The 27,190-nt window shown below is 41.1% G+C and overlaps 3 protein-coding genes across 3 annotated transcripts; 1 reads left to right on the top strand and 2 right to left on the bottom strand.

The window, feature by feature from the left end:
• Positions 1-444: 444 nt before the first annotated feature.
• LOC133620549 (phospholipase A2-like) lies at positions 445-5,475 on the top strand. Its single transcript, XM_072915939.1, has 4 exons — positions 445-512; positions 655-823; positions 2,902-3,005; positions 5,031-5,475. Exons 1-4 carry the CDS (start codon positions 476-478, stop codon positions 5,180-5,182), a joined length of 462 nt encoding a protein of 153 aa, XP_072772040.1. The 5' UTR covers positions 445-475; the 3' UTR covers positions 5,183-5,475.
• Positions 5,476-16,379: 10,904 nt separating this feature from the next.
• LOC133620660 (phospholipase A2-like) lies at positions 16,380-20,095 on the bottom strand. The gene is made up of 4 exons (XM_072915938.1): positions 19,974-20,095; positions 19,652-19,820; positions 17,137-17,240; positions 16,380-16,744 (listed from the first exon to the last, which is right to left on the bottom strand). Exons 1-4 carry the CDS (start codon positions 20,008-20,010, stop codon positions 16,593-16,595), a joined length of 462 nt encoding a protein of 153 aa, XP_072772039.1. The 5' UTR covers positions 20,011-20,095; the 3' UTR covers positions 16,380-16,592.
• Positions 20,096-22,501: 2,406 nt separating this feature from the next.
• LOC133620657 (phospholipase A2-like) lies at positions 22,502-25,387 on the bottom strand. The gene is made up of 4 exons (XM_072916010.1): positions 25,266-25,387; positions 24,944-25,112; positions 23,281-23,384; positions 22,502-22,888 (listed from the first exon to the last, which is right to left on the bottom strand). The coding sequence occupies exons 1-4, from the start codon at positions 25,300-25,302 to the stop codon at positions 22,737-22,739; spliced, it is 462 nt and encodes a 153-aa protein (XP_072772111.1). The 5' UTR covers positions 25,303-25,387; the 3' UTR covers positions 22,502-22,736.
• Positions 25,388-27,190: the final 1,803 nt, after the last annotated feature.

Genomic DNA, 27,190 nt, shown 5'->3' with positions numbered 1-27,190 from the left:
TATTTGTAAAAAAAATATATATATATACTGTATATAACACCAAATTATTTAGGGGGACTTAAGAATATTTTAGGGGGGGATAAGCCCCCCTAAAATAGGCCTAACAACGCCAATGCATCTAACACAATTTCCCAACTCATATGGAAACGGGGTTTGTAGATTAACAGTTCCTTTGAAGGTTTTGTTTTATGGAAATAAATATGAGAGGAATGTCTTTTACATCAAGTGACAAAACAAAAATGATGACTTTGCTAAAACAGGATGTCACAATTCTATTCTTACTGTACAAGTTTTCTATTGAGCCTTTGTCCCAAAAAACACAACAATAATAAGGCCGCCCAAAATGACTGGGTTGGCTGAGCTGCCAAATGGTGATGCTGAGGAGATGATTCAGAAAACATATAAAAGAGATCCTCTCCTGCATGTTAAACACACAAACACACACAGTGTGGATGCAGCTCAGAAGTCACCAGCCATGTCTGCCTTTCACCTCACACTCTTGCTTTTAGCAGGTAAGTTGGAAATTTGCCTTATTATAAGAAATGATTTGCTCTTTTAAAACACACCCAAACTTCTGTTTTTAAGGAGATGATCAGTGATATTCATTTGTCCGTCCATGTAGTAGATGTCAGACTGAGATGTTGTACTTTACAGTGACCGTGGCCTCCGTGGCTGGATCCGCAACCCAACGGGGTAAAAGGTCACTAAAGGACCTGCACGGAATGATCAAATGTACCACAGGGAGAAACTATATTGACTATAGTTCGTACGGCTGCTACTGTGGAGGCGGAGGGCATGGCAAGCCTATAGACCAGACCGACCGGTAAGTGAATGTGGTAAATTATACTGTGTACCATTTTCTTATATAGTTGTGAAGTAGCATGTATTTGGTCACAGAATCCTTTAGAGAATTATCTTATTAAGGAAATAAGCCCTTAGATAGCTTAGTCCATCACAAGCTCTCCAGAGAGTGGTGGCTCTTTCCCCCAGGACATTGGGGAACTTAAAGGATAGCAGCAGTTGGATTTTAGGAGGAAGTGTAAAGACATTAGCAACATCTGGTAGGAAGCCCTCACAAGTAGGAGTAGAGGATAGGAGTCGGGGGTCACCCGACTCAAACCGATCAGAGGAAATAGGTTGACTGGCCAAGCAACAAATTGGGCTTTGTCCGGACTGGCCGGCTCCAAGGCTAGAGTTACGAAGAGTGGGGGTCTTCGTGACCCTTGTGTGGTGTTCGGGTCTGTGGGACCCGTTTTAATTTTTTATTCAAAGAAAAATGATAAAATTAATTAATTTTTCAAAATGAGACACACTGACTTTGGCTCATTTTCTGTGAAGAACATATATATCAGAATACATATTTAATGACCACACACCATACACCCCCCCTATACATTTCTATTACATATAAGATGTCTGGGTCCACTGGACCCTGGGCTAATAGAAGTGTGGAAATTGATGATCTGTGTACCACACGCACCCACACATCCACCCACACACACACACACACACACACACACACACACACACACACACACACACACACACACACACACACACACACACACACACACACACACACACACACACACACACACACAGCAGGCCTAGACAGGAGGAGGACAAGGACAGAGTGTAGGTACACAGAACATCAGAACATCAGAGGGTCAAATGTGAGAGAAAATGAGAGCAGACAGTGTTGACAAACAATGTTGCAACCTTGTGTGGGAAGCGCAGGTGCAGAAATACAAAAGAAGAATCCCTGTGGGATGCAGAAACTGGCAGAGAAATGTTCCGTGCAACGTTCATATTGTTGTTACTCAGCCTCAGACTGGAACTGCAGCTTCCAGGAGAAAGAGTATGGACCTGATTACTCTTCCGATGTCCTCTCGGACTACTGTCCGAGAGGACAGTGTGGTGTTCGGGTCTGTGGGACCCGCTTTAATTTTTTTATTAAAATAAAAATTATACAATTAATTATTTTTTCAAACTGAGACTCACTGACTTTGGCGCATTTTCTGTGAAGAACATATATCAGAATACATATTTAATGACCACACACCATACACCCCCCCCATACACATTTCTATTACATATAAGATGTCCGGGTCCACTGGCTAATAGAAGTGTAGAAATTGATGTTCTGTGTACCACACACACACACACACACACACACACACACACACAGCAGGCCTAGACAGGAGGAGGACAAGTACAGAGTGTAGGTACACAGAACATCAGAGGGTCAAATGTGCGAGAAAATGAGAGCAGACAGTGTTGACAAACAATGTTGCAACCTTGTGTGGGAAGTGCAGGTGCAGAAACACAAAAGAAGAATCCCTGTGGGATGCAGAAACTGGCAGAGAAATGTTCCGTGCAACGTTCATATTGTTGTTACTCAGCCAGCGTTTCTGGGTCTGATGGACCCGTTGCATTTTGTGGCTTTTAATGCCTCACAATCAAACACTTTTATGTTAAAATACTAAACAGATGTTTATTTGGATAAGGTAAACATCAGACCCACAAACGCTGGCTGAGTTTGTCCGAGAGGACATCAGAAGAGTAATCAGGCCCATACTCTTTCTCCTGGAAGCTGCAGTTCCAGTCTGAGGCTCTTAAACAAATAAAGCTTTTTGTTCAACGATCCCTCGTCGGCGTCTTCTTGGCTCATCAGCCAGTCACTCTGTCCCGGGAGAGTGACACGACCATCAAATATACAACGCGAAACAAATCCTTGTTGACTTCATGGTTTCATAATTTAGCGTTCAAACCAGCTAACTGCTAACTATGCACTCATACACTTTTAATGGCGCAATTCTGCCCACCGCTTCCCAAAGTTACACCCAAAACTTATTTGAATCCTCACACAACATGCATTGATCATCATTTTATGGACTGCAGGTGCTGCTTCGACCATGGCTGCTGCTACGCTCAGGCCCAATCAGAGGGCTGCAAGACCGACACGGACTACGACTGGTCATGTAGAGACAGGACGGCTCGTTGTGGTATTTTCTTCATCTATTTTTCTTCATTTTCTTGTCATTTAACAGGATAATACAGTGGGGCTTATAACATTGAACACATCTGAGGATGTATCATTCACAATTTAAACCAAATCCACTTTTCAAGGTTTTTTTTTAGGTTATTTTTGTACTCCATAACAGTTTGATGGTGGAACTGACTATTTTATTTTATTTTATTATTTAACATTTGTACATCTTTAATTGTCAAAAAAAAAGGAAAATATATAAGTATATTTTCATATTTATACGAAAATATAGAAAAAAAATCAACATTTGTAAATCTTTAATTGTCAGAAAATAGGAACATACATAGATACATTTTCATATATATATTTATATGAAAATATAGAAAAAAGTCAACGTTTGTACATCTTTAATTATCAAAAAATACATAAATATATAAAAAAGTCAACGTTTGTAAATCTTTAATTGTCAAAAATTAGAAAAATATATAAGGATATTTTCATATTTATATGAAAATATAGAAACAAATCAACATTTGTAAATCTTTAATTGTCAGAAAATAGGAACATACATAAATACATTTTCATATATATATTTATATGAAAATATAGAAAAAAAGTCAACGTTTGTACATCTTTGATTATCAAAAAATATATAAATATATTTTCATATATGTATATGAAAATATATACATAAAAAAGTCAACGTTTGTAAATCTTTAATTGTCAAAAAATAGGAAAATATATAAGTATATTTTCATATTTATATATTTATCCGAAAATATAGAAAAAAATCAACATTTGTAAATCTTTAATTGTCAGAAAATAGGAACATACATAAATAAATTTTCGTATATATATTTATATGAAAATATAGAAAAAAAGTCAACGTTTGTACATCTTTAATTATCAAAAAATATATAAATATATTTTCATATATATATGAAAATATATATATATATATATATATATATATATATATATATATATATATATATATATATATATATATATATAAAAAAGTCAACGTTTGTAAATCTTTAATTGTCAAAAAATAGAAAAATATATAAGTATATTTTCATATTTATATATTTATACGAAAATATAGAAAAAAAAATCAACATTTGTAAATCTTTTATTGTCAGAAAATAGGAACATACATAAATACATTTTCATATTTATATTTATATGAAAATATAGAAAAAAAGTCAACATTTGTACATCTTTAATTATCAAAAAATATATAAACATATTTTCATATATATATGAAAATATATATATAAAAAAGTCAACGTTTGTAAATCTTTAATTGTCAAAAAATAGGAAAATATATAAGTATATTTTCATATTTATATATTTATACGAAAATATAGAAAAAAATCAACATTTGTAAATCTTTAATTGTCAGAAAATAGGAACATACATAAATACATTTTCATATATACTGTATATTTATATGAAAATATTGAAAAAAAGTCAACGTTTGTACACTTTAATTATCAAAAAATATATAAATATATTTTCATATATATATGAAAATACATATTTAAAAAAGTCAACGTTTGTAAATCTTTAATTGTCAAAAAATAGGAACATATATGAATATATTTCCCTTTTTTTTTTTTTATATTTTTTTATTGACATCCAGCATTAGACATTCATTTTCATTACATCAAATTCATATACATCATATATCGGTTGTCCGCCCTAAATGTCAAAATATTTTTTGTTTATATCCTAACCATACCACCCCACCCCCACACCCCCTTCCAAAAAAAGAAAGAAACAGCAAAAAAAAAAAAAAAGTAGTATCTACAAATACATCAATTAAATAAGGAACAGACTACTTCTATTTCCATTATTAATCCCAAATGAGTTAGGACCCTACACAGGCTGTACCTGCACTACAGTCCAAGAACAATATGTGCATTAAACATCAAAACTGTAGCAAATAATAATTTTCAACCAACTTTCATTAGTTCTATGAAGACATAAATCAATGCTATTCTCTTCTCAACTAACAGATGTGTGTATTTCCTTGCAGGAATCACTGATGACAAGTGTAAGAAGTGGGTCTGCCACTGTGACCAACAATTCGCCAACTGCCTGAAAGATGCACCCTACAATTGGACCCCAGGCTGGCCGATCTCCCAGTGCTCTGCAATCCAACCATCATGTCTCCATAAAGGAAAATGATCTTGGTAGTCAATGAAGACCAATAGTAGCCACATCCTTACAGCAATAGTTTATTCCTTTAATCAATGTGTGGGACACTGCATTTATTTTGGTGTGTGTGGGAATATAACACGCTTTTGGGCAAACGGGAAGGTACTGTATTTGTATTTTTAACATTCTGTTTTGCGCTTTCATCGCTCTGAGTACAATTACAAGCTGTGATCAATAAACAAACATATAGATGGATGTTGGCAAAATCAAGGTAAAGTGTGTTTTTCCTTCAGGAATGTAAAACAACAGCAAATTGAAATTAAACTGACTGCAAAGTACTTTTTATGCATTCTCTTATTTACATACAGGTGAATACAATTACAAGATGCTGAATAAAATCATGAATAAAAAATAAAATCACAATAAATATAATCATGTCTTATTTAAGTTAAAATCAAAGGATGTAAATAAAATAATTGCAATTGTTATTGCACAAACAAATACAAAACCCAAAACCAGTGAAATTGGCACATTGTGTAATTGGTAAATAAAAGCAGAATACAATGATTTGCAAATCCTTTTCAACTTATATTCAATTGACTGCAAAGACAAGATATTTAACGTTCGAACTGGAAAACTTTGTTATTTTGCGCAAATATTAGCTCATTTGGGATTTGATGCCTGTGACGTGTTTCAAAAAAGCTGGCATGAGTGGCAAAAAAAGGCTGATAAAGTTGAAGAATGCTCATCAAACACTTATTTGGAACATCCCACAGGTCAGGGGTCGGCAACCCGCGGCTCCGGAGTCGCATGCGGCTCTTTGCCCACTCGGATGCGGCTCAGCTGCATACTTGCCGCCCCCACCCCAACCCTGCTCCCTCACACATCATCCCCCCCCGTGCGTCGGTTGAGTGGGCGGGGTTTGGTAGCGGGGGTGTATAATGTAGCCCGGAAGAGTTAGGGCTGCATGGGATTCTGGGTATTTGTTCTGTTGTGTTTATGTCGTGTTACGGTGCAGATGTTCTCTCGAAATGTGTTTGTCATTCTTGTTTGGTGTGGGTTCACAGTGTTGGGCATTATTAGTAAGAGTGTTAAAGTTTTTTATACCGCCACCGTCAGTGTGACCTGTGTGGTTGTTGAGCAAGTATGCTTTGCTGTCACTTACGTGAACAAGCAGAAGCCCTTTACAATGTGTGGCTGGGCCGGCACGCTGGTTGTAGTGAGCGCTAAATGCTGTACCATCACGGCACGTTCGAGAGAACAGTTGCCTTGAATTTCGAAGTCTACCGAAAAATCAAGAGGGTTGACAAGAATGACGCTTTCAAGAGCCATTTACATACAACCCGCGGGCCGCCATCCAATTTTCATATTAAGGTGTGGGCCGCGTGTCTGAAACCCTTGGTTTATACACAGCACAAAGCAAAAAAAAACTTTGTATGCAGTGTTATTTCACGTTAAATTTCAAAAGATTTTTGTGGCTCCCATTGTTTTCTTTAATTTGTGAAACTGGTCAAAATGGCTCTTTGACTGGTAAAGGTTGCCGACCCCTGTCCCAGGTGAACAGGCTAATTGGGAACAGGTGGGTGCCATGATTGGGTATAAAAGCAGCTTCCATGAAATGCTCGGTCATTCGCAAACAAGGACGGGGCGAGGGTCACCACTTTGTGAACAAATGCGTGAGGAAATTGTCAAAACAGTTTAAGAACGACATTTCTCAACCAGCTATTGCAAGGAATTTAGGGATTTCACCATCTAGGGTCTGTAATATCATCAAAAGTTTCAGAGAATCTGGAGAAATCACTGCACGTATGCGATAATACTACAAACCTCCGATCCCTCAGGCGGTACTGCGTCAAAAACTGACATCAGTGTGTAAAAGATATCACCACATGGGCTCAGGAACACTTCAGAAAAATACAATTAGTAACTACAGTTTGTCGCTACATCTGTAAGTGCAAGTTAAAACTCGACTATGCAAAGCGAAAGCCATTTATCAACAACACCCAGAAACGTCGCCGGCTTCTCTGGGCCCGAGCTCATCCAAGATGGACTGTTGCAAAGTGTAAAAGTGTTCTGTGGTCTGACGAGTCCACATTTCAAATTGTTTTTGGAAACTGTGGACGTCGTGTCCTGTGTGGTGAAAATGCCCGTGCAAACTTTTTTGTGTTGCTGCTTTTCAATTCTAAGTCAATGATTATTTGCAAAAAAATAAATTACGTTTCTGCAGTCTATTTAGTTGAAAATAAGTTGAAAAGTATTTGCCAATCATTGAATTCTGTTTTTATTTACAAATTACACAACTCGCCAACTTCACTGGTTTTTGGTTTTGTAAAAGTGTTTTCAGCCTAGATTGGAAGACTGTTCCAGAAGAACACGGGCATGCAGCCCATTAATCTTTTCAATCTGGCCCGCCGGACATTCCCAAATAATTTGTTTTAGATCTTTAAGATGGAAAGTGTAGCTGCCATTATGATGTGCAGTCATGTTTTCTAATGACCGTAAGTCCTTGAACTATACAAAAAATTTCAATGGTTGGAATCTGCGCTTTTGCATGATATACTAGTTACTATGGTAATGTAACTAGTTACTATGGTAATCTAATTAGTTGCTATGGTAATCTAAGTCACAGCAGCTCAGACGAGGCACCAAGCAGTGTGGGTGGGGAGCGTTTCCACAGATGGTGTGTTAGGTACAGACACCGAAGGAGGTTTTTACAACAAAGTTCTAAAGCTTAGTGATATATCAGATATATCAGATTGTAGGTGTTTTTTTTTTTTACCCTTCGTGTTCATATTTCGCTGTGTTTGTTGCATTTTTGTTGATTGTAAAATATGTGGATGGAGAGGGGGTGTGGCGTTCATATGTTGTCAATATTCAGTGTTTTATCCTTCATAGGTTAATATTGTAAATCCCACATTCTTTATTTTCATGTACATTCTGGGTGTCTCATTCAGAAAAAATAAATACAATTCCATTTGTTTTTTAGGCGGTCAACGTTTTTAGCATTCAATCATACATTGTGAGGTTTTGTATTAATGTTCCTAAAAATAGGACCCAAGCACAAAGTGTACAGTAGATTGTCACAGCTTACACAAAAACTGAAATCTAAGTAAGATTAAATATCTCAAATAAGGGTGATATTTGCTTATTTTCTGTCTGTTAAGATACTTCTTCTCACTAAGCAGATTTTATGTTGGAGTGTTTTACTTGTTTTAAGTGTTTTGGTCCTAAATGATCTCAGTAAGATATTACAGCTTGTTGCTGAGATTTGATGACCTATATTTGTCATGACTTGGTCCTGGGGTTTAGTTTTTCTAGAAGGCAACGGAAAGTTGGCTCGGGCGAGACGGCAATGAGAGTACATAATTTATTTTTTACACTAATAAAGGACAAAAAAAGAGTACAAACGAAAAGCGCGCACAGTGGCGGAGAAACAACTTGGCTATGAAAACAAATACTTGCACAAAGGCAAAAACTATGAGCAACAAAAAACACTAACTGTGGCAATAATAAACAAAACTTACTTGGCATGGACAAAAAAGGAGCAGCGTGAATGATGGACATGAAAAAAGAGTCAGAAATGTGCAGAGCATAAATGTGGGGATGTCACCAGAAAGACAAACTGAAAACAATGAACTTAAATACTACAGACATGATTAACGAAAACAGCTGCGTGACTCAAAACGTGAAACAGGTGCGTGACGTGACAGGTGAAAACTAATGGGTTGCTATGGTGACAAACAAGAGTGCACAATGAGTCCAAACGTGGAACAGGTGAAACTAATGGGTAATCATGGAAACAAGACAAGGGAGTGAAAAGCCAGAAACTAAAGAGTCCAATATGTCATGATCCGTGGTCTGGATCATGTTTTGTTTAGTTATGTTCTGTTAGTTTTGGACTTCTTTAGTTCCCGTTTAGGCCTCCTTGTTTGCTTTTGTCACCATTGCGACTTATTGTGTTCACCTGTCTCTGATTAGTGCTCGCCCGCTCACCTGCTTCCCAAGCACTAATCAGAGGCATTATTTAAGTTGCCTTTGCCAGTCAGTCAGCCTGGCTTCATTGTTTACGTCACGTTCTGACCAAGTAAGTGTTCATGTTATATGCCATAGCTTCTGCTAACTAGTAGTTTCATGTGTTTTAGGCACGCTTGCCTTTTTTTTGTTGTGTTGTTTGTGTTTTTGGTAGTTAAGTGATTTATGTTAATAAATCCAATCCTACCTTTACGCCTTCGTCCGGAGCCGTCTTTGCATCTTGAAAGAACAACCGCGCAGCAAGCTGCGACCCCCCCCCCCCCCCCCCTTTCGTGACAGAATGAAGCCAGCTTACAGTTCTTTCGCAGCGGACCACGAGGAGATGGAGACGCGCTGGCGAAGACGGAAGCCAGCCAGAAAGGCTTCGTTTCGCCGTCAAGACGCGTCATTCCCCCAAACTCCTCCTCCGGACAGCAGGACGCCACAATCAGACCAGTATTCCTTGCCGCCAAAGCTTGGTAATCCAATTCATCATTTCGCCAAGCAGTTCATCGATTGGGCTGTCAGTCAGCTGGAGACCTCCGCTGTTGACATCACGCCGCCGCCTGCTGATGACGTCATAGGCCAGGAATTTTTTTTTCTGAATTCTGTTTCGCCCTCCAAGACTCAAGCCCCACCCACGTCACAGACATTTTCTTTTTGTCCACCCACTCAAACTCAGGTGGGGAATACAAAAAGACATTTTGGACAATTTAAAGGGGAGGCGTCTACCCCCCTCCTGTCCTCCCTCCACCCACCCCTAAAGACGGTTCCAGACCGCAAGGAGCGCGTCTGGTATCCGCTCTTTGAGGGGGGGGCTAGGGCCCGGAGCTGTACTAGTGGGGTGGCTCAGCTGCTCCATTCCAAGCCGCAATCCCCAGCTAGGCCACCTCCACCTGCACCAAAGCTAGCACCTGTAGCTGCTCCACGGCTAGCACCTGTCGCCGCACAAAGGCTAGCACCTGTCGCCGCACCAAGGCTAGCACCAGCTCCACCACGCCAAGACCCACCACGCCAAGCTCCGGTACCAGCTCCACCACGCCAAGTGCCGCCAGTCGCAGCTCCACGACGCCAAGTGCCGCCAGTCGCAGCTCCACGACGCCAAATGCCGCCAGTCGCAGCTCCACGACGCCAAGTGCCGCCAGTCGCAGCTCCACGACGCCAAGTGCCGCCAGTCGCAGCTCCACGACGCCAAGTGCCGCCAGTCGCAGCTCCACAACACCAAGTGCCGCCAGTCGCAGCTCCACGACGCCAAGTGCCGCCAGTCGCAGCTCCACGACGCCAAGTGTCGCCAGTCGCAGCTCCACGACGGCAAATGCCGCCAGTCGCAGCTCCACGACGCCAAGTGCCGCCAGTCGCAGCTCCACGACGCCAAGTGCCGCCAGTCGCAGCTCCACGACGCCAAGACCCAAACCAAGACCAAGACCCGTCATGCCAAGACCAAGACCCGTCATGCCAAGACCAAGACCCGTCATGCCAAGACCAAGGCCCGCCAAGCCAAGACCAAGACCCGCCAAGCCAAAACCAAAACCAAGACCAAGACCAAGACCCGCCATGCCAAGACCAAGACCCGCCATGCCAAGACCAAGACTCGCCATGCCAAGACCAAGACCCGCCATGCCAAGACCCACGCCTAGACCAAGACCAAGACCCACGCCTAGACCTAGACCAAGACCCACGCCAGGACCAAGACCGAGACCAAGACCCATGCCAAGACCAAGACCCGACGCCTGACGCACCACGCCGAGCTTCGCCGCCTGACTCACCACGCCGAGCTTCCACACCTGCCACGATGACGACGCGCCTCCCTCCTCGTCGGCCACGGATATGGCCGCTACCTGGTCGCCCGCCACGCCAAGTGCGCCCACCTCCCAGTCGGCCACGAATGTGGCCATTCCCTGGGCGCCCGCCTCGCCTGCTGCAGCGGCGTTCCACTCGCCGCCGCCTCCTAACTCTGCCCCGGTGGATACGGGGACACGTGGTCTGGCGACCCACCGCCATGTCCCCCTCCCGCCCTCCCATGACTCTTGTTAATTTTTTTTATGGACATCTGGAATCTGTCTTTAAGGGGGGGGCTCTGTCATGATCCGTGGTCTGGATCATGTTTTGTTTAGTTATGTTCTGTTAGTTTTGGACTTCTTTAGTTCCCGTTTAGGCCTCCTTGTTTGCTTTTGTCACCATTGCGACTTATTGTGTTCACCTGTCTCTGATTAGTGCTCGCCCGCTCACCTGCTTCCCAAGCACTAATCAGAGGCATTATTTAAGTTGCCTTTGCCAGTCAGTCAGCCTGGCTTCATTGTTTACGTCACATTCTGACCAAGTAAGTGTTCATGTTATATGCCATAGCTTCTGCTAACTAGTAGTTTCATGTGTTTTAGGCACGCTTGCCTTTTTTTTTTTGTGTTGTTTGTGTTTTTGGTAGTTAAGTGATTTATGTTAATAAATCCAATCCTACCTTTACGCCTTCGTCCGGAGCCGTCTTTGCATCTTGAAAAAACAACCGCGCAGCAAGCTGCGACCCCCCCCCCCCCTTTCGTGACACAATAACTAAACAAAACATGACTAAAACAAAACATGATTACACAGACATGACAATATTGAGTAAAAAATGCTTGAAACTAGAATATCAACTGTTGCAAAGCTGTGTCATCAACACTCACAAGTATAAAACTACTTTTTTAAAGTATCCATCCATCCATCCATCCATCCATCTTCTTCCGCTTATCCGAGGTCGGGTCGCGGGGGCAGCAGCTTAAGCAGGGAAGCCCAGACTTCCCTCTCCCCAGCCACTTCGTCCAGCTCCTCCCGGGGGATCCCGAGGCGTTCCCAGGCCAGCCGGGAGAGATAGTCTTCCCAGCGTGTCCTGGGTCTTCCCCGTGGCCTTCTACCGGTCGGACGTGCCCGAAACACCTTCCTAGGGAGGCGTTCGGGTGGCATCCTGACCAGATGCCCGAACCACCTCATCTGGCTCCTCTCGATGTGGAGGAGCAGCGGCTTTAATTTGAGCTCCCCCCGAATGACAGAGCTTCTCACCCTATCTCTAAGGGAGAGCCCCGCCACTCGGCGGAGGAAACTCATTTCGGCCGCTTGTACCCGTGATCTTGTCCTTTCGGTCATGACCCAAAGCTCATGACCATAGGTGAGGATGGGAACGTAGATCGACCGGTAAATCGAGAGCTTTGCCTTCCGGCTCAGCTCCTTCTTCACCACAACGGATCGATACAGCGTCCGCATTACTGAAGATGCCGCACCGATCCGCCTGTCGATCTCACGATCCACTCTTCCCTCACTCGTGAACAAGACTCCAAGGTACTTGAACTCCTCCACTTGGGGCAAGATTTCCTCCCCAACCCGGAGATGGCACTCCACCCTTTTCCGGGAGAGAACCATGGACTCGGACTTGGAGGTGCTGATTCCCATCCCAGTCGCTTCACACTCGGCTGAAAACCGATCCAGCGAGAGCTGAAGATCTTGGCCAGAGGAAGCCATCAGGACCACATCATCTGCAAATAGCAGAGACCTAATCCTGCAGCCACCAAACCAGATCCCCTCAACGCCTTGACTGCGTCTAGAAATTCTGTCCATAAAGGTTATGAACAGAATCGGTGACAAAGGGCAGCCTTGGCGGAGTCCAACCCTCACTGGAAACGTGTCCGACTTACTGCCGGCAATGCGGACCAAGCTCTGGCACTGATTATACAGGGAGCGGACTGCCACAATCAGACAGTCCGTTACCCCATACTCTCTGAGCACTCCCCACAGGACTTCCCGGGGTACACGGTCGAATGCCTTCTCCAAGTCCACAAAGCACATGTAGACTGGTCGGGCAAACTCCCATGCACCCTCAAGGACCCTGCCGAGAGTATAGAGCTGGTCCACAGTTCCACGACCAGGACGAAAACCACACTGTTCCTCCTGAATCCGAGGTTCGACTATCCGGCGTAGCCTCCTCTCCAGTACACCTGAATAGACCTTACCGGGAAGGCTGAGGAGTGTGATCCCACGGTGGTTGGAACACACCCTCCGGTCCCCCTTCTTAAAGAGAGGAACCACCACCCCGGTCTGCCAATCCAGAGGTACCGCCCCCGATGTCCACGCGATGTTGCAGAGTCTTGTCAACCAAGACAGCCCCACAACATCCAGAGCCTTAAGGAACTCCGGGCGGATCTCATCCACCCCCGGGGCCTTGCCACCGAGGAGCTTTTTAACAACCTCGGCAACCTCAGCCCCAGAAATAGAAGAGCCCACCACAGATTCCCCAGGCCCTGCTTCTTCATAGGAAGACGTGCTGGTAGGATTGAGGAGATCTTCGAAGTATTCCCTCCACCGATCCACAACATCCGCAGTCGAGGTCAGCAGAGCACCATCCCCACCATACACGGTGTTGACACTGCACTGCTTCCCCTTCCTGAGGAGGCGGATGGTGGTCCAGAATTGCTTCGAAGCCGTCCGGAAGTCTTTTTCCATGGCCTCCCCGAACTCCTCCCATGTCCGAGTTTTTGCCTCCGCGACCGCTGAAGCCGCACACCGCTTGGCCTGTCGGTACCTGTCTGCTGCCTCAGGAGTCCCATGAGCCAAAAGAACCCGATAGGACTCCTTCTTCAGCCTGACGGCATCCCTCACCGCCGGCGTCCACCAACGGGTTCTAGGATTACCGCCACGACAGGCACCAACTACCTTGCGGCCACAGCTCCAATCGGCCGCCTCGACAACAGAGGTACGGAACATCGTCCACTCGGACTCAATGTCCAGCACCTCTCTCGTGACATGTTCAAAGTTCTTCCGGAGGTGGGAATTGAAACTCTCTCTGACAGGAGACTCTGCCAGGCGTTCCCAGCAAACCCTCACAATGCGTTTGGGCCTGCCAGGTCTGTCCGGCATCCTCCCCCACCATCACAGCCAACTCACCACCAGGTGGTGATCGGTAGAAAGCTCCGCCCCTCTCTTCACCCGAGTGTCCAAAACATGAGACCGCAAATCCGATGACACAACTACAAAGTCGATCATGGAACTGCGGCCTAGGGTGTCCTGGTGCCAAGTGCACATATGGACACCCTTATGTTTGAACATGGTGTTTGTTATCGACAATCTGTGACGAGCACAAAAGTCCAATAACAAGCGCCCTGCCCTCGGCTGCCACCCAGCTCACACTGCACCCGACCTCTATGGCCCCTGCTATGGATGGTGAGCCCATTGGAGGGGGGACCCACGTTGCCTCTTCGGGCTGTGCCCGGCCGGGCCCCATTTTTTAAAGTAATAATTACTTATTTCAAACATGAAAAAAAAGAAAATCATGATGCCGAGCGCATATCATTATGTCAAGATAATGGCACTAGTATTTACTTAATTTAAGAATATTTTTCAACATATTGAGCAAAAAGGTCTAATTGGGTTTTTTTTCTACCAAGAAAAGTGCACTTGTTATTAGTGAGAATATACTTATTTTAAGGTGTTTTTTGGTTCATTGAGGTTAGCTAATTTTACTTGTTTTGGAAAGTCTTGACAAGCCAAATTTTCTTGTTCTATTGGCAGTTAATTTTGCTTAGTTCAAATAAAATACCCCCAAATTTTTTTTTTTCTTGTTTTTGAACACTGACTTTTTGCAGTGCACATATACACATACATACATATATATACACACACACATATACACACAGAGATAATAATAATAATAATAATAATAGATTTTATTAGTAAAAAGCTCTTTACATTGAGTAAACAACCTCAAAGTGCTACAGTGTATTAAAAAATAAAATAAAATAAAATTAAAATAAAAAGATAATTAAAAAAAAATTAATAAAAATAAAAACTAGAACAACCAAATAGCTAGAACTAGTATGCATGTATCTAAAAAAAAAAAGGCTTTTTTAAAAATAAGGTTTTTTTAAACCTTTTTTAAAAGCAAAGATAGATAGATATACCGGCCCCCAGACACATTTTTTTTTCTCTAAATTTTCCCCCCCACCCCTCAGTCAAAATATTTGCCCAGGCCTGTTTTAGATGCATCTCTTCCCACAAGATAGGTTTAATAAATACAAATCATTTTGGAAAATGCGAGTACACTGCAAAAAGTCAGTGTTCAAAAACAAGACAAAAAAATACAAAAATGAGGGGTATTTTATTTGAACTAAGAAAAATTATCTGCCAATAGAACAAGAAAATTTGGCTTGTCAAGACTTTCCAAAACAAGTAAAATTAACTAACCTCAATGAACCCAAAAATACCTTAAAATAAGTATATTCTCACTAATAGCAAGTGCACTTTTCTTGGTAGAAAGAAAAGAGACCATTTTGCTCAATATGTTGAAAAATATTCTTAAATGAAGTAAATGCTAGTGCCATTATCTTGACATAATGATATTACATTTCTTGAAACCAGCAAACTTATACTAAAAACTAATTTATTGTTCTTAATGGAAAGGCAACAAGGCAACCGCTTGTTACTCTCGGGGTCTACTAGCCGCTCAGGCAAATAATATGGTCTAAAAATGCATTTTTCCATCGATAACATGACATCATCACGCCAAGTGCGTGCTCTTTCAGTCAATTAGTGCTTATATATACAACCCGGGCCCCGGCCAAAATGTTTTTAATTGTAATTTTGAAGAATTTATCTGAATGTGCATGAACTATTTCTGTTCAAAATTGTTTGAAATGTTAAATGTTTAAATATTAACTGTCAGTTTACTGTACTGTGCCAACTGTACTACTATATGAGTACCTATTTTCTATTGTTTCATTGGAAATAAAACAGCAAAGTCCATTTTGCTGTTATTTGTTTTATTTATGAGACACAATTGTGTCAAAGTCATGATTTTTTTTTTCTTTCATGTTTGAAATAAGAAATTATTACTTTAAAAAAGCAGTTTTATACTTGTGAGTGTTGATGACACAGCTTTGCAACAGTTGATATTCTAGTTTCAAGCATGTTTTACTCAATATAGGTCATCAAATCTCAGCAACAAGCTGTAAAATCTTACTGAGATCATTTAGGAGCAAAACACTTAAAACAAGTAAAACACTCTAACATAAAATTTGCTTAGTGTAAGCAAATATCACCCTTATTTGAGAATTTTACTTAGATTTCAGTTTTTGCAGTGTACACACCTCACGCACAGTGCATATACTGAAGTTCTGCTATTTTACTATCCCAGACTGTTGTTTTCTTTATTCCTGAAGGGAAAAAAAACACACACTTTATTTAGAATGAGCCAACATCATCCACTTTTATTTATTGATCACCGCTTGAGCAATGAAAAAGCATAACATATTTATAATGCAAATACAGTACCTGTTATATTCCCACACAAATCAAAATAAAGGATGGTGATTTTAAAACAACAAGACATGCAGTGTCCCACACATTGATTAAAGGAAGAAACTATTGCTGTAAGGATGTGGCTACTATTGGTTTTCATTGACTACCAAGATCATTTTCCTCTATAGAGACATGATGGTTTGCTTCCAGAGCACTGGGAGATCGGCCAGCCTGGGGTCCAATTGTAGGGTGCATTCTTCAGGCAGTTGGCGAATTGTTGGTCACAGTGGCAGATCAACTTCTGACACCTGTCATCAGTGATTCCTGCAAGGAAATACACACATCTGTCAGCTGAGAAGAGGATAGCATTGATTCATGTCTTCATATAACTAATGAAAGTTGGTTGAAAGTCTTTATTTGCTACACTTTTGATGTTTAAAGCACACATTGTTCTTGGACTGTAGTGCAGGTACAGCATGTGTAGTGTCCTAACTCATTAGGGACTAATAATGGAAATAGAAATAATCTGTCCCAGCGTCAAACTGTCATGGAATGCAAAAATAACCTAAAAACACAAAAGCTTTGTGTGACTTTGAAGGGTTTTTTTTACCCCTTGAAATATGGGTTTGATTTACATTGTGAATATTGCATCCTCAGAGGTGTTCAATGTTAGAGACTCCACTGTATTATCGTGATAAAGGAGATGAAGAAAATACCACAATAAGCCGTCCCGTCTCTACATGACCAGTCGTAGTCCGTGTCGGTCTTGCAGCCAAATTTTTCGGCCCGAGCGTAGCAGCAGCCATGTTGGAAGCAGCACCTGCAGTCCACAAACGATGAAGATGAATGCATGTTGTGTGAGGGTTCAAATAAGTTTAGATTGTAAGTTTAGGAAACCCTAACCCTAGGCATCACAACCACATGAGTGCATAGTTAGCATTTGACTGGTTTGAAGTCAAAAAGATAAAACGAGAAGTCGATGAGGATTTGTTTTCTTGAGAGAGGTGTGCACTCACCGGTTGGTCTGGTCTCTAGGCTTTTACACTTACTGGTCAGTCTGGTCTATAGGCTTGTACACTTACTGGTCAGTCTGGTCTGTAGGCTTGTACACTTACTGGTCAGTCTGATCTTTAGGCTTGTACACTTACTGGTCAGTCTGGTCTATAGGCTTGTACACTTACTGGTCAGTCTGGTCTGTAGGCTTGTACACTTACTGGTCAGTCTGGTCTATAGGCTTGTACACTTACTGGTCAGTCTGGTCTGTAGGCTTGTACACTTACTGGTCAGTCTGGTCTGTAGGCTTGTACACTTACTGGTCAGTCTGATCTTTAGGCTTGTACACTTACTGGTCAGTCTGGTCTATAGGCTTGTACACTTACTGGTCAGTCTGATCTTTAGGCTTGTACACTTACTGGTCAGTCTGGTCTGTAGGCTTGTACACTTACTGGTCAGTCTGGTCTGTAGGCTTGTACACTTACTGGTCAGTCTGGTCTGTAGGCTTGTACACTTACTGGTCAGTCTGATCTTTAGGCTTGTACACTTACTGGTCAGTCTGATCTTTAGGCTTGTACACTTACTGGTCAGTCTGGTCTGTAGGCTTGTACACTTACTGGTCAGTCTGGTCTATCCAAAGACTATAAAAATGGGACCCATTACCTCCCTGCTTGGCACTCAGCATCAAGGGTTTGAATTGGGGGTTAAATCACCAAAAATGATTCCCGGGCGCGGCCACCGCTGCTGCCCACTGGTCCCCTCACCTCCCAGGGGGTGATCAAGGGTGATGGGTCAAATGCAGAGAATAATTTCCCCACACCTAGTGTGTGTGTGACAATCATTGGTACTTTAACTTTTAACTTTAACTTTGTACACTTACTGGTCAGTCTGGTCTATAGGCTTGTACACTTACTGGTCGGTCTGGTTTATAGGCTTGAACACTTACTGGTCAGTCTGGTCTAGAGGCTTGTACACTTACTGGTCGGTCTGGTCTATAGGATTGTACACTTACTGGTCGGTATGTGTCTCTAGGCTTGTAAACTTACTGGTCGGTCTGGTCTATAGGCTTGTACACTTACCGGTCGGTCTGGTCTATAGGCTTGTGCACTCACCGGTTGGTCTGGTCTCTAGGCTTGTACACTTACTTGTCAGTCTGGTCTAGAGGCTTGTACACTTACTGGTCAGTCTGGTCTATAGGCTTGTACACTTACTGGTCGGTCTGGTCTATAGGATTGTACACTTACTGGTCGGTATGTGTCTCTAGGCTTGTAAACTTACTGGTCGGTCTGGTCTATAGGCTTGTACACTTACCGGTCGGTCTGGTCTATAGGCTTGTGCACTCACCGGTTGGTCTGGTCTCTAGGCTTGTACACTTACTGGTCAGTCTGGTCTAGAGGCTTGTACACTTACTGGTCAGTCTGGTCTATAGGCTTGTACACTTACTGGTCGGTCTGGTCTATAGGATTGTACACTTACTGGTCGGTATGTGTCTCTAGGCTTGTAAACTTACTGGTCGGTCTGGTCTATAGGCTTGTACACTTACCGGTCGGTTCTGGTCTCTAGGCTTGTGCACTCACCGGTTGGTCTGGTCTAGAGGCTTGTACACTTACTGGTCGGTCTGGTCTATAGGCTTGTACACTTACTGGTCAGTCTGGTCTATAGGCTTGTACACTTACTGGTCGGTATTTGTCTCTAGGCTTGTAAACTTACTGGTCGGTCTGGTCTATAGGCTTGTACACTTACTGGTCGGTCTGGTCTATAGGCTTGTACATTTACTGATCGGTCTGGTCTCTCGGCTTGTACACTTACCGGTCGGTCTGGTCTATAGACTTGTGCACTCACCGGTTGGTCTGGTCTCTAGGCTTGTACACTTACTGGTCAGTCTGGTCTATAGGCTTGTACACTTACTGGTCGGTCTGGTCTATAGGCTTGTACATTTACTGATCGGTCTGGTCTCTCGGCTTGTACACTTACCGGTCGGTCTGGTCTATATGCTTGTGCACTCATCGGTTGGTCTGGTCTCTAGGCTTGTACACTTACTGGTCAGTCTGGTCTATAGGCTTGTACACTTACTGGTCAGTCTGGTCTATAGGCTTGAACACTTACTGGTCAGTCTGGTCTAGAGGCTTGTACACTTACTGGTCAGTCTGGTCTATAGGCTTGTACACTTACTGGTCGGTCTGGTCTATAGGCTAGTACACTTACTGGTCAGTCCGGTCTATAGACTTGTACACTTACCGGTCAGTCTGGTCTATAGGCTTGCCTTTCCACACGCCTCCACAGTAGCAGCCGTACGAACTATATTCAATAGAGTGTCTCCCTGTGGTACATTTGATCATTCCGTGCAGGTTACTTAGTGACCTTTTACCCTGGGGGGGTCCGGATGCAGCCAAGGAGGCCATGTTCACTGTAAAGTACAGCAAAGTACAACATCTCAGTCTGACATCTACTACATGGACGAACAAAGGAATATCGCTGATCATCTCCTTAGAACAGAAGTTTCTGTATGTTTTAAAAAAAGTCAAATCATTTGTTATAATAATAAAAATATTGAACTTACCTGCTAAAAGCAAGAGTGTGAGGTGAAAGGCAGACATGGCTGGTGACTTCTGAGCTGCAGCACAAACGCTCACATAAACATTGTGTGTGTGCTTGTGTGTTTATATAATAAGCAGCTCGGCCAATCCAGTCATTTTGGGGCGTTTATTTTAATTTTTTTGCAAAGATTCAACAGGTAAAACTGGTACAAGAAGATTTGAACTGTCACACTGTTTTTTTTAATCTCATAATTTTCTTTTGTAACTTGTTGTGTAAGACATTCCTCTCATATTCATTTTCATAAAACAATAAATCAAGCAACTCTTTTTCCATTATACTTTTTGAAAAGCTGTACCGGGGCAATTCCACGTGTTGGTGTTGAGCGCTGGCGTCAGTAAAGTACAAACATGTGATATTTTGTGTCATTGCTCAGCTTTCTTCTATCCAGGTGAGAGGAATTATACTTGCCAACCCTCCCGAATTTTCCAGGAGACTCCCGAAATTCAGCGCCTCTCCCGAAAAGCTCCCGGGACAAATATTCTCCCGAAAATCTCCCGATTTTCAGCCGGAGCTGGAAGCCACGCCCCCTCCAGCTCCATGCGGACCTGAGTGAGGACAGCCTTTTTTCATGACGGGAGGACAACAGGGTGACAAGAACTAAATCATCCAGACGAGATAAATTGTATTAATTAAATATATTTATTAATTTTTAAAAAAAAACTAAATACATTTTTACTATATTTTGCTAAAAACATCAAAATTAATTGTATTTTTATTTGTATTTTTTTGTGACTCCTTATTACATCCAGCCATAGAATTATACATTAAAATAAACATATTTCAAATAATTGATTTTAAATTATCATAATAATTCATTTAAAATGACCATATTTAATTATTAAAATAATTGCTTGTTTATCAACAACTTTAGCATTTTATTCATTACATTTTGAAACTCTCAGAAGCCAAGTTATGTTATATTCCTTAATATTTATTTATGCAAGTTTGAAGTATTAATTATCTAAACACAGCTTTGTTTGCATATTTTCAGGATGTAGATATCTATATCTATATATATCTATATATATCTATATATATATATATATATATATATATATATATATATATATACATATATATATATATGAAATACTTGACTTGGTGAATTCTAGCTGTCAATATACTCCTCCCCTCTTAACCATGCCCCACCCCCCACCACGCCCCCACCCCCACCTCCCGAAATCGGAGGTCTCAAGGTTGGCAAGTATGGATATACCGGCCCCCAGACACATTTTTTTTCTCTAAATTTGCCCCCCCACCCCTCAGTCAAAATATTTGCCAAGACCTGTTTTAGATGCATCTCTTCACACAAGATGGGTTTAATAAATACAAATCATTTTGGAAAATGAGAGTACACTGCAAAAAGTCAGTGTTCAAAAACAAGAAAAAACAAATACAAAAATGAGGGGTATTTTACTTGAACTAAGCAAAATTATCTGCCAATAGAACAAGAAAATTCGGCTTGTCAAGACTTTCCAAAACAAGTAAAATTATCTAACCTCAATGAACCCAAAAATACCTTAAAATAAGTATATTCTCACTAATAACAAGTGCACTTTTCTTAGTAGAAAAATAAAAAGAGACCTTTTTGCTCAATATGTTGAAAAATATTCTTAAATGAAGTAAATGCTAGTGCCATTATCTTGACATAATGATATTACATTTCTTGAAACAGGCAAACTTATACTAAAAACTAATTTATTGTTCTTAATGGAAAGGCAACAAGGAAACCACTTGTTACTTTCGGGGTCTCCTAGCCGATCAAGCAGATAATATGGTCTAAAAATGCATTTTTCCATCGATAACATGACATCATCACGCCAAGTGCGTGCTCTTTCAGTCAATTAGTGCGCATATATACAGCCCGGGCCCCGGCAAAATGTTTTTAATTTTAATTTTGAAGAATTTATCTGAATGTGCATGAACTATTTCTGTTCAAAATAGTTTGAAATGTTAAATGTTTAAATATTAACTGTCAGTTTACTGTACTGTGCCAACTGTACTACTATATGAGTACCTATTTTCTATTGTTTCATTGGAAATAAAACAGCAAAGTCCATTTTGCTGTTATTTGTTTTAATTATGAGACACAATTGTGTCAAAGTCATGATTTTTTCTTTCTTTCATGTTTGAAATAAGAAATTATTACTTTAAAAAAGCAGTTTTATACTTGTGAGTGTTGATGACACAGCTTTGCAACAGTTGATATTCTAGTTTCAAGCATGTTTTACTCAATATAGGTCATCAAATCTCAGCAACAAGCTGTAAAATCTTACTGAGATCATTTAGGAGCAAAACACTTAAAACAAGTAAAACACTCTAACATAAAATTTGCTTAGTGTAAGCAAATATCACCCTTATTTGAGAATTTTACTTAGATTTCAGTTTTTGCAGTGTACACACCTCACGCACAGTGCATATACTGAAGTTCTGCTATTTTACTATCCCAGACTGTTTTCTTTATTCCTGAAAGGAAAAAAAAACACACACTTTATTTAGAATTAGCCAACATCCATCCACTTTTATTTATTGATCACCGCTTGAGGAATGAAAAAGCATAACATATTTATAATGCAAATACAGTACCTGTTATATTCCCACACAAATCAAAATAAAGGATGGTGATTTTAAAACAACAAGACATGCAGTGTCCCACACATTGATTAAAGGAATAAACTATTGCTGTAAGGATGTGGCTACTATTGGTCTTCATTGACTACCAAGATCATTTTCCTCTATAGAAACATGATGGTTTGCTTCCAGAGCACTGGGAGATCGGCCAGCCTGGGGTCCAATTGTAGGGTGCATCTTTCAGGCAGTTAGCGAATTCTTGGTCACAGTGGCAGACCAACTTCTGACACTTGTCATCAGTGATTCCTGCAAGGAAATACACACATCTGTCAGCTGAGAAGAGGATAGCATTGATTCATGTCTTCATATAACTAATGAAAGTTGGTTGAAAGTCTTTATTTGCTACACTTTTGATATTTAAAGCACACATTGTTGTTGGACTGTAGTGCAGGTACAGCATGTGTAGTGTCCTAACTCAATAGGGACTAATAATGGAAATAGAAATAATCTGTCCAAGCGTCAAACTGTCATGGAATGCAAAAATAACCTAAAAACACAAAAGCTTTGTGTGACTTTGAAGGGTTTTTTTTACCCCTTGAAATATGGGTTTGGTTTACATTGTGAATATTGCATCCTCAGAGGTGTTCAATGTTAGAGACTCCACTGTATTATCGTGATAAAGGAGATGAAGAAAATACCACAATAAGCCGTCCCGTCTCTACATGACCAGTCGTAGTCCGTGTCGGTCTTGCAGCCAAATTTTTCGGCCCGAGCGTAGCAGCAGCCATGTTGGAAGCAGCACCTGCAGTCCACAAACGATGAACATGAATGCATGTTGTGTGAGGGTTCAAATAAGTTTAGATTGTAAGTTTAGGAATTGCACAATATTTTAAAAGTGAGGCATCACAACAGCATGAGTGCAGAGTTAGCATTTGACTGGTTTGAAGTCAAAAAGATAAAACGAGAAGTCGATGAGGATTTGTTTTCTTGAGAGAGGTGTGCACTCACCGGTTGGTCTGGTCTCTAGGCTTTTACACTTACTGGTCAGTCTGGTCTGTAGGCTTGTACACTTACTGGTCAGTCTGATGTGTAGGCTTTTTCACTTACTGGTCAGTCTGATCTTTAGGCTTTTACACTTACTGGTCAGTCTGGTCTGTAGGCTTGTACACTTACTGGTCAGTCTGGTCTATAGGCTTGTACATTTACTGGTCAGTCTGGTCTGTAGGCTTGTACACTTACTGGTCAGTCTGGTCTATCCAAAGACTATAAAAATGGGACCCATTACCTCCCTGCTTGGCACTCAGTATCAAAGGTTGGAATTGGGGGTTAAATCACCAAAAATGATTCCCGGGCGCGGCCACTGCTGCTGCCCACTGGTCCCCTCACCTCCCAGGGGGTGATCAAGGGTGATGGGTCAAATGCAGAGAATAATTTCGCCACACCTAGTGTGTGTGTGACAATCATTGGTACTTTAACTTTTAACTTTAACTTTGTACACTTACTGGTCAGTCTGGTCTATAGGCTTGAACACTTACTGGTCGGTCTGGTTTATAGGCTTGAACACTTACTGGTCAGTCTGGTCTAGAGGCTTGTACACTTACTGGTCGGTCTGGTCTATAGGATTGTACACTTACTGGTCGGTATGTGTCTCTAGGCTTGTAAACTTACTGGTCGGTCTGGTCTATAGGCTTGTACACTTACCGGTCGGTCTGGTCTATAGGCTTGTGCACTCACCGGTTGGTCTGGTCTCTAGGCTTGTACACTTACTGGTCAGTCTGGTCTAGAGGCTTGTACACTTACTGGTCAGTCTGGTCTATAGGCTTGAACACTTACTGGTCGGTCTGGTCTATAGGCTTGTACACTTACTGGTCGGTCTGGTCTATAGGCTTGTACATTTACTGATCGGTCTGGTCTCTCGGCTTGTACACTTACCGGTCGGTCTGGTCTATAGGCTTGTGCACTCACCGGTTGGTCTGGTCTCTAGGCTTGTACACTTACTTGTCAGTCTGGTCTATAGGCTTGTACACTTACTGGTCGGTCTGGTCTATAGGCTTGTACATTTACTGATCGGTCTGGTCTCTCGGCTTGTACACTTACCGGTCGGTCTGGTCTATAGGCTTGTGCACTCATCGGTTGGTCTGGTCTCTAGGCTTGTACACTTACTGGTCAGTCTGGTCTATAGGCTTGTACACTTACTGGTCAGTCTGGTCTATAGGCTTGAACACTTACTGGTCAGTCTGGTCTAGAGGCTTGTACACTTACTGGTCAGTCTGGTCTATAGGCTTGTACACTTACTGGTCGGTCTGGTCTATAGGCTAGTACACTTACTGGTCAGTCCGGTCTATAGACTTGTACACTTACCGGTCAGTCTGGTCTATAGGCTTGCCTTTCCACACGCCTCCACAGTAGCAGCCGTACGAACTATATTCAATAGAGTGTCTCCCTGTGGTACATTTGATCATTCCGTGCAGGTTACTTAGTGACCTTTTACCCTTGGGGGGTCCGGATGCAGCCAAGGAGGCCACGTTCACTGTAAAGTACAGCAAAGTACAACATCTTAGTCTGACATCTACTACATGGGCGAACAAAGGAATATCGCTGATCATCTCCTTAGAACAGAAGTTTCTGTATGTTTTAAAAAAAGTCAAATCATTTGTTATAATAATAAAAATATTGAACTTACCTGCTAAAAGCAAGAGTGTGAGGTGAAAGGCAGACATGGCTGGTGACTTCTGAGCTGCAGCACAAACGCTCACATAAACATTGTGTGTGTGCTTGTGTGTTTATATAATAAGCAGCTCGGCCAATCCAGTCATTTTGGGGCGTTTATTTTAATTTTTTTGCAAAGATTCAACAGGTAAAACTGGTACAAGAAGATTTGAACTGTCACACTGTTTTTTTTAATCTCATAATTTTCTTTTGTAACTTGTTGTGTAAGACATTCCTCTCATATTCATTTTCATAAAACAATAAATCAAGCAACTCTTTTTCCATTATACTTTTTGAAAAGCTGTACCGGGGCAATTCCACGTGTTGGTGTTGAGCGCTGGCGTCAGTAAAGTACAAACATGTGATATTTTGTGTCATTGCTCAGCTTTCTTCTATCCAGGTGAGAGGAATTATACTTGCCAACCCTCCCGAATTTTCCAGGAGACTCCCGAAATTCAGCGCCTCTCCCAAAAAGCTCCCGGGACAAATATTCTCCCGATTTTCAGCCGGAGCTGGAAGCCACGCCCCCTCCAGCTCCATGCGGACCTGAGTGAGGACAGCCTTTTTTCATGACGGGAGGACAACAGGGTGACAAGAACTAAATCATCCAGATGAGATAAATTGTATTAATTAAATATATTTATTAATTTAAAAAAAAAAAACTAAATACATTTTTACTATATTTTGCTAAAAACATCAAAATTAATTGTATTTTTATTTGTATTTTTTTGTGACTCCTTATTACATCCAGCCATAGAATTATACATTAAAATAAACATATTTCAAATAATTGATTTTAAATTATCATAATAATTCATTTAAAATGACCATATTTAATTATTAAAATAATTGCTTGTTTATCAACAACTTTAGCATTTTATTCATTACATTTTGAAACTCTCAGAAGCCAAGTTATGTTGTATTCCTTAATATTTATTTATGCAAGTTTGAAGTATTAATTATCTAAACACAGCTTTGTTTGCATATTTTCAGGATGTAGATATCTATATCTATATATATCTATATATATATGTATATATATATATATATATATATATATATATATATATATATATATATATATATATGTATGAAATACTTGACTTGGTGAATTCTAGCTGTCAATATACTCCTCCCCTCTTAACCACGCCCCCACCCCCACCTCCCGAAATCGGAGGTCTCAAGGTTGGCAAGTATGGATATACCGGCCCCCAGACACATTTTTTTTCTCTAAATTTGCCCCCCCACCCCTCAGTCAAAATATTTGCCCAGACCTGTTTTAGATGCATCTCTTCACACAAGATGGGTTTAATAAATACAAATCATTTTGGAAAATGAGAGTACACTGCAAAAAGTCAGTGTTCAAAAACAAGAAAAAACAAATACAAAAATGAGGGGTATTTTATTTGAACTAAGCAAAATTATCTGCCAATAGAACAAGAAAATTCGGCTTGTCAAGACTTTCCAAAACAAGTAAAATTAGCTAACCTCAATGAACCAAAAAATACCTTAAAATAAGTATATTCTCACTAATAACAAGTGCACTTTTCTTAGTAGAAAAATAAAAAGCGACCTTTTTGCTCAATATGTTGAAAAATATTCTTAAATGAAGTAAATGCTAGTGCCATTATCTTGACATAATTATATTACATTTCTTGAAACAGGCAAACTTATACTAAAAACTAATTTATTGTTCTTAATGAAAAGGCAACAAGGAAACCACTTGTTACTTTCGGGGTCTCCTAGCCGATCAAGCAAATAATATGGTCTAAAAATGCATTTTTCCATCGATAACATGACATCATCGCGCCAAGTGCGAGCTCTTTCAGTCAACTAGTGCGCATATATACAGCCCGGGCCCCAGCAAAATTTTTTAATTTTAATTTTGAAGAATTTATC

The sequence above is a fragment of the Nerophis lumbriciformis genome, linkage group LG24 (genome assembly GCF_033978685.3).
Source record: "Nerophis lumbriciformis linkage group LG24, RoL_Nlum_v2.1, whole genome shotgun sequence".
Taxonomy (NCBI): domain Eukaryota; kingdom Metazoa; phylum Chordata; class Actinopteri; order Syngnathiformes; family Syngnathidae; genus Nerophis; species Nerophis lumbriciformis.
The sequence above is the reverse complement of the archived record's forward strand: the minus strand, read 5'-3'. Positions and strand labels throughout refer to the sequence as shown.